Source organism: Apostichopus japonicus, chromosome 20 (genome assembly GCF_037975245.1).
Source record: "Apostichopus japonicus isolate 1M-3 chromosome 20, ASM3797524v1, whole genome shotgun sequence".
In the NCBI taxonomy this organism is placed as follows: domain Eukaryota; kingdom Metazoa; phylum Echinodermata; class Holothuroidea; order Aspidochirotida; family Stichopodidae; genus Apostichopus; species Apostichopus japonicus.
This window is the reverse complement of record NC_092580.1, coordinates 3,465,004-3,481,734: the sequence shown is the minus strand read 5'-3', so window position 1 is coordinate 3,481,734 and position 16,731 is coordinate 3,465,004. Positions and strand designations below refer to the sequence as shown.

General features: G+C 34.7%; 2 protein-coding genes across 5 annotated transcripts in view; one reads left to right on the top strand and one right to left on the bottom strand.

The window, feature by feature from the left end:
* Positions 1–10,923, top strand: part of LOC139961510 (peroxisomal acyl-coenzyme A oxidase 1-like) — a 23,873-nt gene extending 12,950 nt beyond the window's left edge. For both annotated transcript variants that reach the window (XM_071960721.1, XM_071960720.1), the window contains 9 exons: positions 762–931; positions 1,783–1,945; positions 2,902–3,092; positions 3,464–3,628; positions 4,117–4,222; positions 4,691–4,840; positions 5,619–5,689; positions 6,392–6,527; positions 7,872–10,923. In XM_071960721.1, the coding sequence (XP_071816822.1) occupies positions 762–931; positions 1,783–1,945; positions 2,902–3,092; positions 3,464–3,628; positions 4,117–4,222; positions 4,691–4,840; positions 5,619–5,689; positions 6,392–6,527; positions 7,872–7,931 (1,212 nt within the window). In that variant the 3' untranslated portion in view covers positions 7,932–10,923. The remainder of the gene's footprint in view (positions 1–761; positions 932–1,782; positions 1,946–2,901; positions 3,093–3,463; positions 3,629–4,116; positions 4,223–4,690; positions 4,841–5,618; positions 5,690–6,391; positions 6,528–7,871) is intronic.
* Positions 8,209–16,731, bottom strand: part of LOC139961511 (protein-serine O-palmitoleoyltransferase porcupine-like) — a 23,835-nt gene continuing 15,312 nt past the window's right edge. For all 3 annotated transcript variants that reach the window (XM_071960724.1, XM_071960725.1, XM_071960722.1), the window contains exon 13: positions 8,209–16,731. In XM_071960724.1, coding sequence (XP_071816825.1) covers positions 16,633–16,731 — 99 coding nt within the window. In that variant the 3' untranslated portion in view covers positions 8,209–16,632.

Below are 16,731 nucleotides of genomic sequence, written 5' to 3'. Positions count from 1 at the left end.
TCCCTTCAACTCATGCACTTCCATTCCCCAACGTGCTCTCTATTAAAGCCTTCGTCTTCCTCTTACCTAAGAAACAATCGACTGACATCTTATATTTGCTTTGTGTTCTGTTGGGTGTCATGATTTTCTGTTACCATGTCGTGATATTTACTACTACTCTTTGTAACATTTGATAAAAAGTGTGTTGTCACCTCACTCTTCTGGTTGCCCCTACCACTCAGCTAGCATCTTAGGTTTGCTTTCCGTTTTGTTGGATATATCAAGATTTCTTCTAGCATGTCTGGGTATTTAATTGACTCTCTCTTGTTATTTGTAAAAAGTGCTTTGCACAGGTCCCACTCACCTATTATCATTTGCTTTCTGTTCAGTCGGACACCATGATTTATTGGTACCTTGGGTTGGTATGTAGTTTGCATTCCTGTTAGATGTTAAAGATGTGTCGAACTATTTTTAATGCAGCTACATTTGTTTTGTCACTAAACGTCTTTTAACCATTATGTACACATTCTTCGCTCATGTAACCTTTGTTTTGCAATAGGTAAAATCATTTGGAGCATTTAATCCTCTTGTTCAAGAAAATGGCGCAATTAGCTGGCAATCAAAATCTCATTACAAATGGCCTTGACAATTTCAGTCTAGAATATTTATAAATAAGTTTGACTAGGTCTTAGGAGCTTCTTCAGCATTGGGGAAAGTTGTTGAGATTTTTGAGAGAAGAGAATCATTATGAAAATGATTTATTTGGCGGTCTGTTTTTGAAGGTCACATCTAGTGGTCAACTTGTCAGTCATGGCAACCCAAAGGTCACCTATGGAACAATGATAGAGATGAGGTGTAACCTGGTAGCCGATTCTGCAAACTTGCTCAACAAGGCCGTTACCATAGCGATACGATACAGTGTGGCCAGAAGACAAGGTACCATAGATGCTAGGTATGCGGTTCAGAAAATACAACAAATAGGTTATAGCTTTAAATTGAAAAGAAAATATGAAAATCAGTTTGTTATTTTATTTAGTGCAACGGAAATTTAATACAGAGTGTTGAGATTCTTACGTCGTATGGGTGGATATTTTGAGTCCGTCATAATGTGCATGGAAATTGGTTGGTTTGCAGTTTTCTTCAAAAAATTGGATGTATGAGGAAAAGATTTGAAGCAGGAGTGAGCATGAAAATTTATCTTGTATTTCTCTGTGACATTTCGTACCCAATGTGCCATTTGCAGGATAAAGGATATATACTCTTACACCTGTGACAAGAATTGAATTATTACATTACATGGGTAAATATGACAGATTAGAAATGTGTACTTTTGTAATGGCCATGTGTTTTGTTGAAATATCCTATCACTGGTAGGCCCTCCATAGACATTCCCCAAAGAAAAGCCATTTCATATGCTTTTCTTTCATTTCAGTCAGTCACTGGAAAGCCTTCTTTTACTTTACTTATGAGTGGGTTAACCGTTGATGTTAAATTGGTCACCCCGTGTTCTGAGAGAGCTAAATGTCTTTATCACAGGACCAAAACTATCTGGGAGGTTATATGAGGGACAATCAGTTTATTTACAATAAATGTACTCACTCATACCCCTCTACTCTATATTAACTTAAATATCAGTCCCAAGTCTCATTATAAAATATAGACGTGTTGTATCTAATGCTTCATTATTTGAATAAGTTTTGTGTTCCCCACACCCCTAACCCATTTCTGTTGGTGGCACATATGATTAATAAAAGTTCATATATTTTTGTTCATTTCTGTAAAATCTATCCTTTTAATCTACAGCCAAGGGGAAGTCCAAATTTTAGACTACCAGTCTCAGCAGGACAAGCTATTCCCTCTGCTAGCTACCTCCTACTGTTTCTCCTTTGTGGCTCAGTCACTGATGCAGATGTACAAAAGCTCAGAGTCAGCCATTCAACAAGGAGACTTCTCCAAACTACCAGAAGTAAGTCATAAACAGTAGACAATCTTGTTGCATGATGTAAGGGTAAACCATTGTTCTATTAAACCAATATATTGTTTTCCCTGGTGGATTGTATTGTTTTATTGCAACTTAAAAGGCAGAGAACACAGCATGGGATCTTTGACCTCTCACACTGTGCTGTAAAGGTCATCACTATTGCTCCCAAATTTAATTCTAAAAATTAAATTAAATTGTCAAAAGTTTGCAAACTCCCCTGGAGGTTCTGGCTCTGCAAGTTATTCCCACACATATGTACTGTAGTTTCACAACATGATCTGTATAACTTTAAAGGTCAGGATTAATGGCCTCTACCTTCAGCACTAAATATTCCAAAAAGGTTTGTAGTAGTAATTTATACCAAAATTATTATCTACCTTACGATTTACAGACGAAGAAGAAGGAGGCTTTATAATGCCATTAATTTCTGAGTGAAAAGAACAGAATTTTGCAAGATCAAACTTTATTTAGAGCCTCATCACTTTGGGAGCAACATTAGTGCTTGAAGTGTGTTTTAAAAAAATTAAAAAAACGATTCAACTTTGTATTATATTTAATTCCAGGGAATTTATAATAGACAGTGAGCATTAATGGACTTGCATTGGTCTCAGTCTGAGTTCTGACTATCCTTCACAGCCTAGTCCTGGTCCTTGGAAAAACAAACCTTATTTAATAAGCTTTGTTTTGCTGTGTTTACTTTCTCTTTAATTCCTCTATTCATTGTCTCTTCTATATATTTCTGATTTGACTGTCTTTCAGCTTTTAGGGAGTGAAACGCTTCGACAAGCCCCCCTGGGTTTTGTAGTATTTACTCCCCTACTTCATTGCTGGTCATATAAGTTTTGTGCACTTGTACTATTTAATGTTGTAGAAATGCAAATAAATAGAACCAAACAAACTCCAGTCCTACAACAATTTATTTGTTTTAAACTATTTTGCAGCTTCATGCCCTGTCGTGTGGACTGAAGGCCTTGCTTGGTGATGTCATGTCCAAGGGTTGTAATACCTGTCGGTTTTCATGCGGTGGCCATGGTTACATGCTTGCTAGTGGGTTGCCATGGTTATATGAAAGAGGTTCAGTCATTAACACTGTAGAAGGAGAAAAGTCACCCATCTTCCTTCAGACTGCCAGGTAAATAGGTCAAAGAATGTTCCTAGAATCGCTTCAACTCCCTGAATTATGTTTTTTGTGTCATTACTAAACATCTTACAGTCCTTGATTTATAAGTACATCTTTCAAGTGAAAGGAGGGGCTATGGAGGGTAGTGCACAGAAATTCAATTTTTCTCCAACCTCTGTAATATGAGGGTATATGAATGAAGTTTGCAAAGTTAAGGAAGTTTCCAAATTTCAAAAGGAAATGGCTTCCCCCATAACTTCTTTTAGAGCCCTTCTAGATTTGTGATTGTTGAAGGAGGACAAGTGGAGAAGTAGCAATGAACATTGCTGTTATGTTGCAGGCAGTATGCAGTTTGAAACATGTTACTATTGTATTTATTACAGATCCTTGGTAAAAATTCTTGGAAACCCTCAAGCAGCCAACCTTTCAGAAGGTGCATTTACACAGTACTTACTTCGACCTGTAACTCTCAAATGGCAGCCAAGGGTCAGGGGTCAAGTGAGGAACCCTGACAATGTGACCGGTGCATTCAGACACAGGGCACAAAGGTCAGTACATATAAATAACAGTATTGACAAGCTTCCAGGGTTTTGTTCAAATTAATTGCAGTAGTCAGATGTGAAAAGAATGTTTTTGGTGGAGAGAAATTTCTTTCAAACTGAACTCTAGTGCAGCTGTTTCTAGACATTCAGTTTTGTTGTTGTTAACTATCGATACGTAAGCAATGCAGCATTTACATGGGAACCAGCCTTGATCTCCTTGCTAGAGACAGCTATTAGGGTGATAAAATAATAGCCACAATCTGTGGGTACCCTACTCTACAGTTAAAGGACAGATAATGGTAATTGAAAGCATTATTTGCTACAGACTTTAATCCTCTGAACTTTCACTACGATTCAGTTAAATTAAGCATAGACTTTCAATGAAATGATAAAAAATAAGTCCATGGAAATCTGTGGGACACAAAAGTTTCTGTAGTGCACTACATCACAATTATTTTCTTACTTATTCATTTACGTCGATATATTGCGTGCAGGTTAGTGATGAGGGCAGCAGACAGAGTTGCTACTCTCATGAAGGAAGGACACAGTCAGGCCCGATCTTGGAATGAAAGTCAAGTCTTTCTGGTTCAGTGTGCCCAGGTGAGCATGGGGAAGGGGAGGGGTGGTTGCAGAGGGTATGGGAGGTGGGGATGGACTTTGATGGAGAAATGAGCATGGGTGGTAACAGGGCACTTAATCACATTACAGTACATAGGAAATTTTTATTTCACCATCAGATGTCTGGAGCATAAGTGTTAAAACCTTGAGCCTATTTTTAACTATAATATAATATATAATATAATATAATATATAATATAATATAATATAATATAATATAATGTAATGTAATGTAATGTAATGTAATGTAATGTAATGTAATGTAATGTAATGTAATGTAATGTAATGTAATGTAATGTAATGTAATGTAATGTAATATAATATAATATAATATAATATAATATAATATAATATAATATAATATAATATAATATAATATAATATAATATAATATAATATAATATAATATAATATAATATAATATAATATAATATAATATACATTTTACAGGCACATGTTGAGTTGTATTGTGTGGAGGTATTCTTCGACAAGTTATCGACTTTGCATGACGCTTCAAAGGGGAACAGAGAAGCCCTCCATAGACTTGCTTTGCTCTTTGCTCTACACATGATCAGAACTAACACTGGGGATTTCTCAGAGGTAAGCGACAAGTTTGAAACAACTTTTGTGTTTTGTCATGACGAGATTTAAACATTTCTTTCATGAAACTGGGCTTAACGCATCAGGACAATACAGATGTGTTGATCTCATCATGGGCTCAATCAAACAGGTACAAATCATTTGGCAATATTATAATACGGTGATGAGATATGAATGCCTCGGTAGTGATTGTTATAGCTTTTATAATATCTTGTGAAGAAGAAGCTCTGCTTTAAGAATGGAAGAATTATTTGAACGGAACTGGAGTGTGTGATCACCTCTTCCAGGTCAGTCAAATATAGACAAGGAACATTTATTTTTCCTTACAAAAGCATATGATTTTCCCATCTTTCCCTGAATGAATAGTGAAACAGGAATGGCAACAGAATTGGTTGGAAAGAGTAGAGATGTTACAATTATTTTGAGATTTTGTCAGGCCATCTAACAAAAATTGCAAATCTTTCTACTTCTGAAAGTTTTGTCTCCAACATTACAGTACAGGTATTAAATGTTACATTCATGATCACCTGACATGTGCTACCCAGTCAGAGTGTAAAAGGCACATACTTTGCCATAATTTCCAACAATGTAACACAATAATTAACAAACTGTTACAAACTAAGTGTCAAAGTTCATTACTTCATTTACTTTCAGTTTCTTTATTTATGTATTTAGGTTTATTAATTTATATATTTAACGATTTGTGTATTTTCTATTTATTTATTTCTTTATTTTTTTACTTTTTTACTCATTTTTTTGGCCCACTTTTCCTTGATAGGATGGGTTTGCTTCCAGAGAACAGCTGTCATGGGTGAATGACGAATACTTCTCTCTGCTGAAGGAACTCAGGTAACTTTTATGATATTTGAAATACGTAAAATTATTATGATGAAATTACTGCAGGGTTCCCATGGTCGTGGAAAAATCATGGAAATTTGAAAACTGATTTCCATGCCTGGAACAGTGCCATTGACAGTGGAATGATTTTATTTAACTTTTTCTAACCGAGTTGGCTTTTTCTGTCTAAAATTTGCCCAAATCTCTTGTGCTGTGAAAAAGGTCATGGAATCCTTTACATTTGACTGGCTTAGTTGGGTATGATCTGCTATCAATCTTCCCTAGCCGTAGTGTTCTAATGCTAGTAGGATTCATAGCAACAATGGTTGAACTTGTGTCAGGGGATGTTAACTTACGTTGCCATTTCCAAGGAGCTTTCGGCAGTGAGCTACATCTCAAGATGAACCAACTGCCTCCATTCAGGATATTTGTCTGTGAATTTGTTGCATGTGAAGACAGTAACTTCTCCTCGCAAAAGGAATGTTGGCCTATTCCACTAGTCTCTTCAATTATTGTCACAACATCATGTCGTAATTATGCAATATTGAGAGTACCCATGGTGTGTTGCATGCTCATGAAATTAGTGTAAAGACTTTGTAACCTTTTGTGCACTCGGGCAGGATCGGATTGTCATTTTGCGATTTTGAAAAAACGAAACGATAAATAAAACTCAAATTATTATATTATTCTTCACTTTTTTTTTGCTTACTATAGACCCGATGCTCTTTCTCTTGTGGATGGCTTCGATAACTCTGACTTTACGCTGCATTCCGTCCTGGGCTGCTTCGATGGGAATGTGTATCAACGGCTCTACGAATCGACCAAACTGGAACCGAAAAACCAGAAAGTGGTAAATGTTCTTGTATTTCTTGAATGGGACGATGGGATGTATCGATCAGGAGGTAGATATTGTTCTAACAGATTTCTACAAAAGACTTCACCATGGTCCTGTCAACTTTACAGCTTAGTGTTATGGCTGCCATTGTAAGCTTTGGCTTCCATCTTCCCCTCCAGCCAACCTCCACCCCACCCTCCCCACTCCCCTCCCTCGTCCTGTCCCCAATTTTCCCATTCATCTGAAGTAGGTAAAGACAGACTGCATATAAACGCACCTTGGCAGTTCATCCTCACTCCTCCACTTCCTAACCTGGTATATATGTACATACTATATATCTGAGTACATGTTAGTATCAGTTGTCTCCTAGTGTACATTTTATCTTTGTCAATTGTAATAGAATCCCTGATTCAAGCCCATCTTTGTCAGTATCCGATTTCAGTTATCTTTGCCTATGTTGACCTTCTCGTCTAAGGTTGCTATTTTAGTTTATAACCTTTAAACGAGGAAGTGGATGTGAGATTAAATGTCCTCGTAGGGGGAACAGAAGGATAACATACAACAGAAACATCAGATATCTAAGGTAGTACCAGCAGTACAGGAATAATGTAATATGTAACCAGCTGCTCGGGAATGATAATTACCGAATTAGCATATTTGATGTACAGAAAGGATTTCCCCAAAAAATTATGAATGGTTTTGCATGATCTGTATCCCTGTGACATCTCGAAAATAGATTAGATCATTTTAATAGAAAGTGTATCCTTGTATGGAAATTGTTACTGCCGTTCACTTGTAAGAGTAAGCTGCAGAGTTGTAATGGGTGACTCCTATTTTAAAGTCAAGTCAAGTTATATCTGGATACATTACTGCTAGCATTGAGTTAACATTGTACCATTCTGTATAAGAGGAATAGATACTTCATACATACATTCAGGCGGGGTTTGCTGTTTGCCAGTAGAGAGAAGAAAAAAAACACTGGCATTTTTCGGCGTTTTTCAGTGTAGACACATGTTGTTTTTGTGTTAATTTATCAAAAGTGCCTGTGAGAACTTGATTATAGCTAATATAACTCTTATGCACGGGCATTTTGTTACGAAGTGGCTAAATTGTACAAGTTATTGGAGTGATTCTGGGTGTGGTTTGGATTCAAGCTCAGCATCATTTTTTAAACTTTAGAACTGAAAGGCAAAACATCCACTTAAGGTTGCAGTGTTAAAGTTGTTCTGTATTAATATTAATTTACATCACACACAGCACATCATTTTAAGATTGCCCCTCCCCCTCATTACCATCTGCCGTCAATGAATATGCAACATATTACAGTAATATAAAATCAATTTCATTAATGTTCAACAGGTGCCAGATGTCTTCCACAAGTATCTTGGACCATTTATGAAAGGCCAGTCCAAACTTTGATTGATTTCCTGCTGAAGTCTTTCTCCTTGAGGTATTTAAAAGAAAAAAAAGGACCATCGTGCCTTCAAAACAAATCTTCAAAATTGAAATATGTATTCACTGAGTGTATTAGGAATATATATATTTTTTTAATCAATAACTCAATTACTCAAGTATTAATTTAAAAATATCAGATTGTAATCAATATATATTTTTTTAATCAGCTTTGGACTGCCTCCTGCATTTTATTTTTAATCACCTCTGTTTATGTTTTATATCCGAAACAGCTCAGTAAGTATTAAATTTAATAAAATATACAGCATTCTCTCTTTTATATAAGGATTGGAAAAAATGTCAAACTGACAATCATCAAAATGATATTATCATCTCAGGATTACTTTGTAAAATAAATTGTATATGCACCTTTAATACATTTTGTTATTGGCTTTAGACTGCCTTGAAAATTCCATATTACTCACCTCCTTTTTTTTTTTTCAATATTTGAGAATAACTTGAAAAAAAAATCCTGTTTATTTTTTTTTCAATATTTGAGAAATAACTTGATAAAAAAAATCCTTCACTTTATATATTAGTCACATCATGAAAGGTAAAGCCAAGTCATTTTTCATTTTAAAAAAGAGCAGAAAAGAATTTCCACATTAAAGTAATGAGATGAGTGTGATATTGTCAGTATTATGATCCAAAATATATTGAGTGCACTTTTCTGATATATTTTGTATCAGCTGAGGGACTGCCTCGTATTTTACATTTACTCAATTTTACTTTTTTCCTGTCATTAAATTTTGATGCACAACTTATTAAGTGTCCCCTCTCTGTATTATATTGGTTACAGATATGTGAAGTACACTGTATCACATTCCAAAATATATTTAACAGGCTGCTGGGAAGCATCACCAATATTGAAATCAATAGGTGATTAATAACATTTTTATGATCTCAAATGACCTATTAAAAATGCATCAGAAATTGTTTTCAAGATAAATGTGTATTGAATTTCATACTTTGAATTCCTGTACTTAAAAAAAAGAGTAAAACAGGAATGCTTTTGCTCAGAGTTACAAGAATTTAGAAGACAATGTAATTGTCAATTTTTCGGCCTTAATTAATAGTGGAGCTGACATCGTGATGATAGAAATGTGCACTTAAACGAGCCTTCCTGTACATTAAACATATTCTAAAACATCTCTTTACATGAGGTAAATGTAGAAATACGTCCAGTAATGAAAGGAAAATATGTGACAAGTTGCATCAAACGTCTAGAATCAGGGGGGAGGGAGGGGAGGATGTGGGGGGAATACTTCCTTATCCTTATTTTGACCTCGATATTTCTCTGCACTTTAAAAGGTCGATTAGGTCATTACAGCCTTTTCCAAGAAAATAATAATCATTCTAGGTTTTGTAGGTATTTGTTTAACCTCTTGTAAAGATTTCACCACCTTTTAGTTCTATTGTAATCAGGGGGGTCATATAGTAAGATTTTCAGGACACGATTGGGTAGATTAATCTCTGGGTATTGCTGAATTGACCATGAAATCAGGAAGGCCAATTGGCCGAGATAATACTAAGCCGGTCAGCGGAGGGTCTAGACTAAACAAACAAGGTTTTAACCATTATTTTTAATACTGTGAGTCACACTGATCATTCACGCACAATTTTTTAACAGACATTTATGTGTTGGTTCTTTGCCAATTCTTAACACAGTATCAAACACTTAACTAAGAGAGATACAGTTATATATATAATAAGATCTTATAAATATATATTTGCAAAAAGAAGTGAAAATAATAACGAAAGGGCATTCAACTGTGCCTCTTAAATAGGTGCCCTTCGAACAGCTAGCTTGCTTGCCTTTAAGGTTGATTGTATTAAGTTTTGCATGAGATAGCCCTTGGCTACTGAAAAATAATTATATATAAGGACAATTTGTATTGTCTTCATTGTAGTGAAAGCAATCTATTTTATTTGTTTTTGGATTGATTTGTAATTGTATAATTATGAAACAATATTATTAATTTTTATTCCAAATAATTCAAATCTATTCCTATATTCCAAATAATATAAGAATACTGTATATTATAATACATGTAGTATCATATATAATATATATGTATATATTATTATTATATATATTATATAATATTATAATAATACATATATATAATATTATAAATAATATAATATATAAATATTCCAAATAATTCAAGACTATTCAAGGGGCATTAATCTGAGGACCGAAAGTATTCCAAGCAGGTTTTAATTCTAAAACAAGCTGCTCAATCACTATGGAAAATTTTGTAATTCAATTTCATTTACAATTAGGAAAGTTAAAAGGAAATATGGACTTTTTCATAATTGTTTTTCTTGAATCTGTTCAAAAAAATCTCTTTCCATGTTTATACTTGATCTGACCAGAATGTTTAGTTGTAATCATATCTTGCAGAAACTATGCCCTGGTTCTTTAAGGCCATACCGCCTACAAAATGTAGCGTAAATTCTGCTAAAAGCCTCCAAAAGTCCTTTCAGAGTTAATTTCTAGACAATGAAGTCTAAAATCTGACATATGTTTTGTCCCAACATGGAAATTTGTTAATAACCTCACAAAATCTCTTTCCATGTTCATACTTGATCTGTCCCAACATGGAAAATTCCTTCTTTTAATTTGACAATAAGTGACTTTCTAGCATATTTTAGAAGGCAATAAGTTAATCAGCTTTAAAACTTTTTTTATACATCTAACAAGTTTTTTTAACTGTGACTTTCACTAGAGATGATTGAAAACTATGTTTTCATACTTGCAAATATGTAAAGAATATGATCATAAACATATTGTGGATATCATCATGAACGAGTTACGGCTAAATAAATAAACTATGATGTAATATTTGTTAGGTCACAATGAAGAGAATTTTTACATCTTTATGCTTATTTGAGAGATGAAAAAATGACACAAAGTTACAAAAGCCAAATTTTGAAATATAACAGTTTTATTGTACTCATTGCATTGCTTATTATTTTGCCATTTCTCTTTCAGCTTTATTGTCTCAGATTTCATTTTTATTTCCATTCGAATTCAAAACATAAAGCACCTCGCGCACCACGAACACTGCCAGAATAATCACGACCTGGCTCAATTCAGCCTTCATGATGTGGAATATCGTGGATAGTCGTCGGGCTGTTTGTGTGTGCTTTAAGAATCTCTGACTGATCGAGATTCTGCCAATTTTCAGTTGCATGTTGGCTTCATACGAGAAACCTACTATTAGTTTTAGCCCCTCCCCCTGCTGGCAGACAGAATTTATAAAAAATGTCATAGTTTAATAGTATATAAATGTGTAACATGTATATAGGTGGTACAACCTTAGCAGTTGAAGATTTGTCAACATTTCTTCAAAAGTTGCAAAATATAGCACCATTTTGCATCTAAACGCCCTCCAGCTTTACACTAAAGGGGAAACACTGTTTCGCTGGACAATGTAACAAGAAAGTTGTTGCACCCCTGCCCATCTCTTTCTGGACAGTGCAGGTCACTCTGATACATCACCCTCCCCCCATTTACAACCCCCCTCTCCCCCACCCATTTTAGGTTTTTCTTCTTCAAGTGTTTAGTGGCATCTCTATTGGTTTGCCAGTACGACTGAAAATTCCAAACCACTGATGACAGCACAGCACTGTGATGCCCTATTTAGTAGTCCAATCTCATGTTACAAATTTTCAAACTTTTCGTTTTTGAATATGAAAATTATCAGGGTGATTAAGGAATGAACAATCATTTTGCTACATAACATTTGTTTTGTTGAAAAATTCTAACTTTTTTCTTCCTGAAACCTGTAAAAATTAATAACCAACCTCCTCCAATGTAAGAAATGAAATGAACACATTACGAAACCGTCTCCCACAAAAACAATAAACAAAATTGTATCCAAAAAAAAAAAAAAAAATTTTAAGAAGGTAAACAAGAATGCTGTGAGCCATGAAATAGGCACAGGAAATCGTGAGATTTTAATACAGATCAACTCAAAATTAGATCTCATATTTTGATATTGAAAAATAAATTCTATAAAATTAGTAATATTGTTGACATATGCCTACTAAGATGCCTTGCCTATGATGACACCTGCAATTCTTACGAGGCTCCCAAAATTTGCATCATTCAAACTTGTGTTTTAAACTAACTTGCAACACCTTTTCTCTTTCCTCTTCTTCGTTTTTTTATTACCTCGGTGGGATTTTGCATTACATTATTCTTTCAAAACTTATAACACAAAACATGAGACTGTGTTTTATTGTAACATTTAGCTGCACAAATTATTCAAGACTGCAAACCTTGACAGGCTGACAATTTTGAATGTTTCTGGAAGAACTTGATTAAAGACTAGGTTGATTTTCAAATCTCAGTTATATCATGCCCCTTTCCCTCTAACTCCCACACCCCTCTCCCTTTCCTATTACAGGTGGCATACTCCTATTAGAGTCTATATCAATCCAGGAAAAGTGCCAAAAAGCAGCAGGTGAATATCTTTTTTGATATGTTATCAATCAGGATCTGAGTTTTTTTGTGTGTGGATATTGTAGAGCATGAATGGAAGTACAAGTGGTACATAAATTGGGTTAATTGAGGCAATTTGTAGACCATTTTAGGCCTCCCAGGAGCAGTGTACGAAAATTGTTTACTACAGAGTAAAGAGGTTTGTTTACAAGTGACAAAAAGTTTAGGCTCTCATAGCCAAAAATTTGCACTGTCATGGTATGGAAAATTGATGTTGCCACGAATGGCCAACTTGTCAGCTATCCAGTGATGGGTAGCGTTGAGCTAGTGAGGACTTAAATCTAGACTTAGAAACCACATTACTGTTGTGATTTAGCAAGTGAGTCAATGGGGCTTTTAGTAGGAGTATGCTACCTTACAGAGATTGGGGTGAGAGACCAACTTGTTTCCCAATTCTTTCCTGATGATGAAAGTGATATCTGTTTTCTTGGCTAGAACATTTTTCCAAAATTGTTTGCCATTTGGAGAGGAACTAATAGTAAGGTTTTAAACATAAGGGTTGCAGTGGTCTTACTGTATGAAGGTTGCAGAGCAAAAGGCTTAGCTTAAAAGTTTCACTGTCTTTTGAAGACAGTAACGATTTTACAGTTTGAGTTTTGCTTTGATTTTGGCACAATTACGATTTTAATCACTTGGTACTAAAATTTTGATAGCAATGACTAGATCAATTTTACTTTAATTTATTTTAATTAAACACTATTAAAACTCCTGACTGGATTCTTTGCAGGTGAATGATATTAATACCAAAAAAATGTCACGGACAGTAAATATCTCACTGCTGTAAGATTTACCTGAAACTGTAAGTTTGACACTGCCAATAAATTTGCTTACATAGCATCAGTCGTTTCTATCTGTTTCAGTGTGTCCACATTGATCTATAACTCAATTTTGTTCTTTAACGCTCAGCATTGCCCACAAATTTGAGCAGGCTTAATAAAAGAAGAAAAAAAAAGAAGTATTTTACCTTCCTGAGGATACTACTGACCTTCCAAAATTATTCAAAGACACTATGAAAACTTTGAAAATCAAATAGACTAGATAGGTGCAGAAAAGCAACACCGACTGTGTAAATGTGTCCATTGCAGATTTGATGGGAGTGACCATGGCATTACAGCATATTAAATACAATTTGTTAAGAATTTGTTTAGAATTTGTTACCCATGACCATGATAAAAGTGTGGACACTAATGACAAATTCCACACCAATGCAATTTCCACATAATAAAGTGTGGATGCAAAAGACATGCTGCAAAAATTTAGAAAATGCTGAAGAACCAGAAAAGGCACAATTGGTTGATAATATCAATTTGACAAAATAAAGCCCTGGAATAAAGCCCATCAATTTTATTTACAGCATCTCACCCCCTCCCCTCTCCAACGATTCCCCCCCCCCATTGCACTCCCCTCAACCCATATGCCTAAATCTCTATCCTCTCATCAATCTACATTATTATGAAATATATTAAATTTTAGAGAAACATTCACAATCTGATAACATGGTGTAAGCATTCAAAAAAATAATAATTTGTCTATTAAATCAATTTGGCAGGCAGACAAGAATACCCATTACATTGAAGCATTAATAACGCAAAGACTTCAGAAAATAAATTTTAACGAAAAGTAAATAACGAAAGATAAATGTTAAGTACAAAGTTCTTGCTGTAAGAAATGACAGGGTAATTCTGAAACACAAGATCAATCTAAAGAACGTTAAATATCTAGTAAACCGGAAACCCAGACATACCAACTTGAGAGGTAAGATATAATCAATTCTTAATTCAAACAATTATTAAATAATTAAAACTCCACATAAAACAATATTATGAACCACTACTCTGAGCTAACATATTGAGTTGATAAGTCCTAACGTAAACTTTATAGTAACACATCTGAGGAGGATAAACAAACAAACATGGTTTGATATTGTTACTATGACACTATTTATCGATATAATACAAACATTGGACAACTTCCTTCCCATTAAAAGAGTTATGTTTATTCAACCTACATGATGTTAAGCTATTTCAGTTGGTTTGTTTTGTCTAATGGTGTGTGAACTGTTTATATGTTTAAAAGAATATTCAATCAATTAAAAAATCTTTCGGTGCCTTTAGTTTCACATAAAGATATAATTTAGTTTAATGCCAGTTGTAATGCACTGCAAGAACGATAAATATCCTGTGCTAGTGGTGCAAATGATAAAAAGATACTGAAATATGTTTATAAGTTCAATACAAATATTTAATAAAGATAATATCAATGAAAGAGGACTTTTCTCTATCTGGAAGACTATTTGCAATCCCTATTAAAGATGCAATTATTTTGGCCTGTGGGATTTTGGTCCGAACTGACTTTCTTAAATTTGTGAAATCTGCTTTACTAAGACACTTGAAATTGTATGTAAAATAAATAAGATAATTCAATTCTACCCCATGACAAGCTACTATGCTGTTCTCATGATATGTTTAACTTTAATAAAGATGAATTGTCAGACCCTCCTACTTTAAACATCAGACCCTAAACCTATTAACCACCAAACTCACTAGAACCAATTAAACTATTGGCCTGGCAATACTTGCTTTAATTCTATGACAGTATTCTTTCAACATTTTCTTGTTCCCTCCCTTCTTTTACTTTTGTATCAGCAACCCCTCCCCCTCCACCCCTTTTTGTACTTTGTATCAGCAACCCCACCACCCCATTATATTTGTCATCGTAGTCGCAAAATGAACAATATAGCTAAACTTTTTCAATTTACACATCTGTATATTCAATGCATATTCATGAGTCAGTTACGTATATTATGTATATTAAAATACCATGTTGTTGAACAAGTAAGAATACTCCCATAATCCTTACCATTATTTCAAAACAAATGAATATGCAATTTGCCAAATGTACAATCAGTAAAACTGTGCAAACTTCACAAAATGTAACATTAAGACCCTGTATTGATAGAAAAATAAAAAACAACAAATATTAAACAATGGAGGTAATGTTTAAACTGACACACAGGACTAGGTAAGTTACCATATCCAAGTACTTCTCTCATAGACTAAAAGAGGGATCTGTCTTAAATCTGTCTTAAATCAGTCGTAATCTTTTTGCTTCAAATATCTGCTTGAATATTCAGCCATTTTCACTCCCACCAACAGTCAAATCCAACCCCATCCCTTCCTTGATTTGTGTTGAATCCAACCATATGTCTAACTGTCTGTAGCTCTTCTCCGGTCTTGTAAATATGAGTACAACGGCATTGAGTACAATCTTAGTGTGAGTACAACAGCATTGAGTATGAGTACCATTGGTATGAGTATGGATACAATACTGTACACTATGAGGATGAGTACTTAACCGCCTTGCACTTAGTGCTGTATATCTACTAGATTTCCAAAATGCCTCGAGTAGGAGTAAGAATCCACGAGGGGTGAGTACAATTACGACTGAATATGCAAATAAACGTTGAGTTGGCCAATGAGTATTAAAGTAACTTCCCAAGAAGAAACTCACTACAACTCTGTTCTTTACTCCCTGTTTGTGAGAGTGTTACGTCGCACCAATAATATGAATAGAAAACTGGCCCAAAAAAAGTAAGGTCCAAAATAGATTAATTTAGTACTGCATGCTAAAAGGCAGTATATTAAGGCAGTGAGTATTCATTGGAGAAAGAACCATCATATTGCACAGCACCATTTTTGAAGCCTTTCAAACCACCTTTACAAAACTTAATCCTTTTTTCCTTTCATAAACCTGCAAATCTACCAACAAAACCACACAAACCAAATGGCATGATACAGATCCCAAGCCGGTGCTGCACGGTTCAGTGTAAAGTAAACCACTCTACTTTAACCACCACCCTACTGCATTTGCAAAAAGGATCGGTAAATCTTCCCGAAATACCTCGCGATTGGTCATGCATCTGTAAAAGCTAACTTGTTGCTGACATTTTCCTATCTGGTAAACTTTATAGCTGTGTTTTCCCCTTCTCAGGAATATCATCTCTGGCTGGTACCATCCACTAACCTTGGTTTCATGAGATAAAAGCCATCCCACAGATATTAATACTGCAGCATGTGTCTAGAACGGTATATGTCACCTTGCTTGTTCAATGCTGTTTTTAGTATCAAATGTGTACGTTTTTTCCTTCTTTTGTTATCATATTAACCAATAACATAGAAATGTAACCAGGGCAACATAGTGGCTTGCATAGTCTAGTTCAGACCACTTGTTGAGGGTATGAGACATGTCGTAACC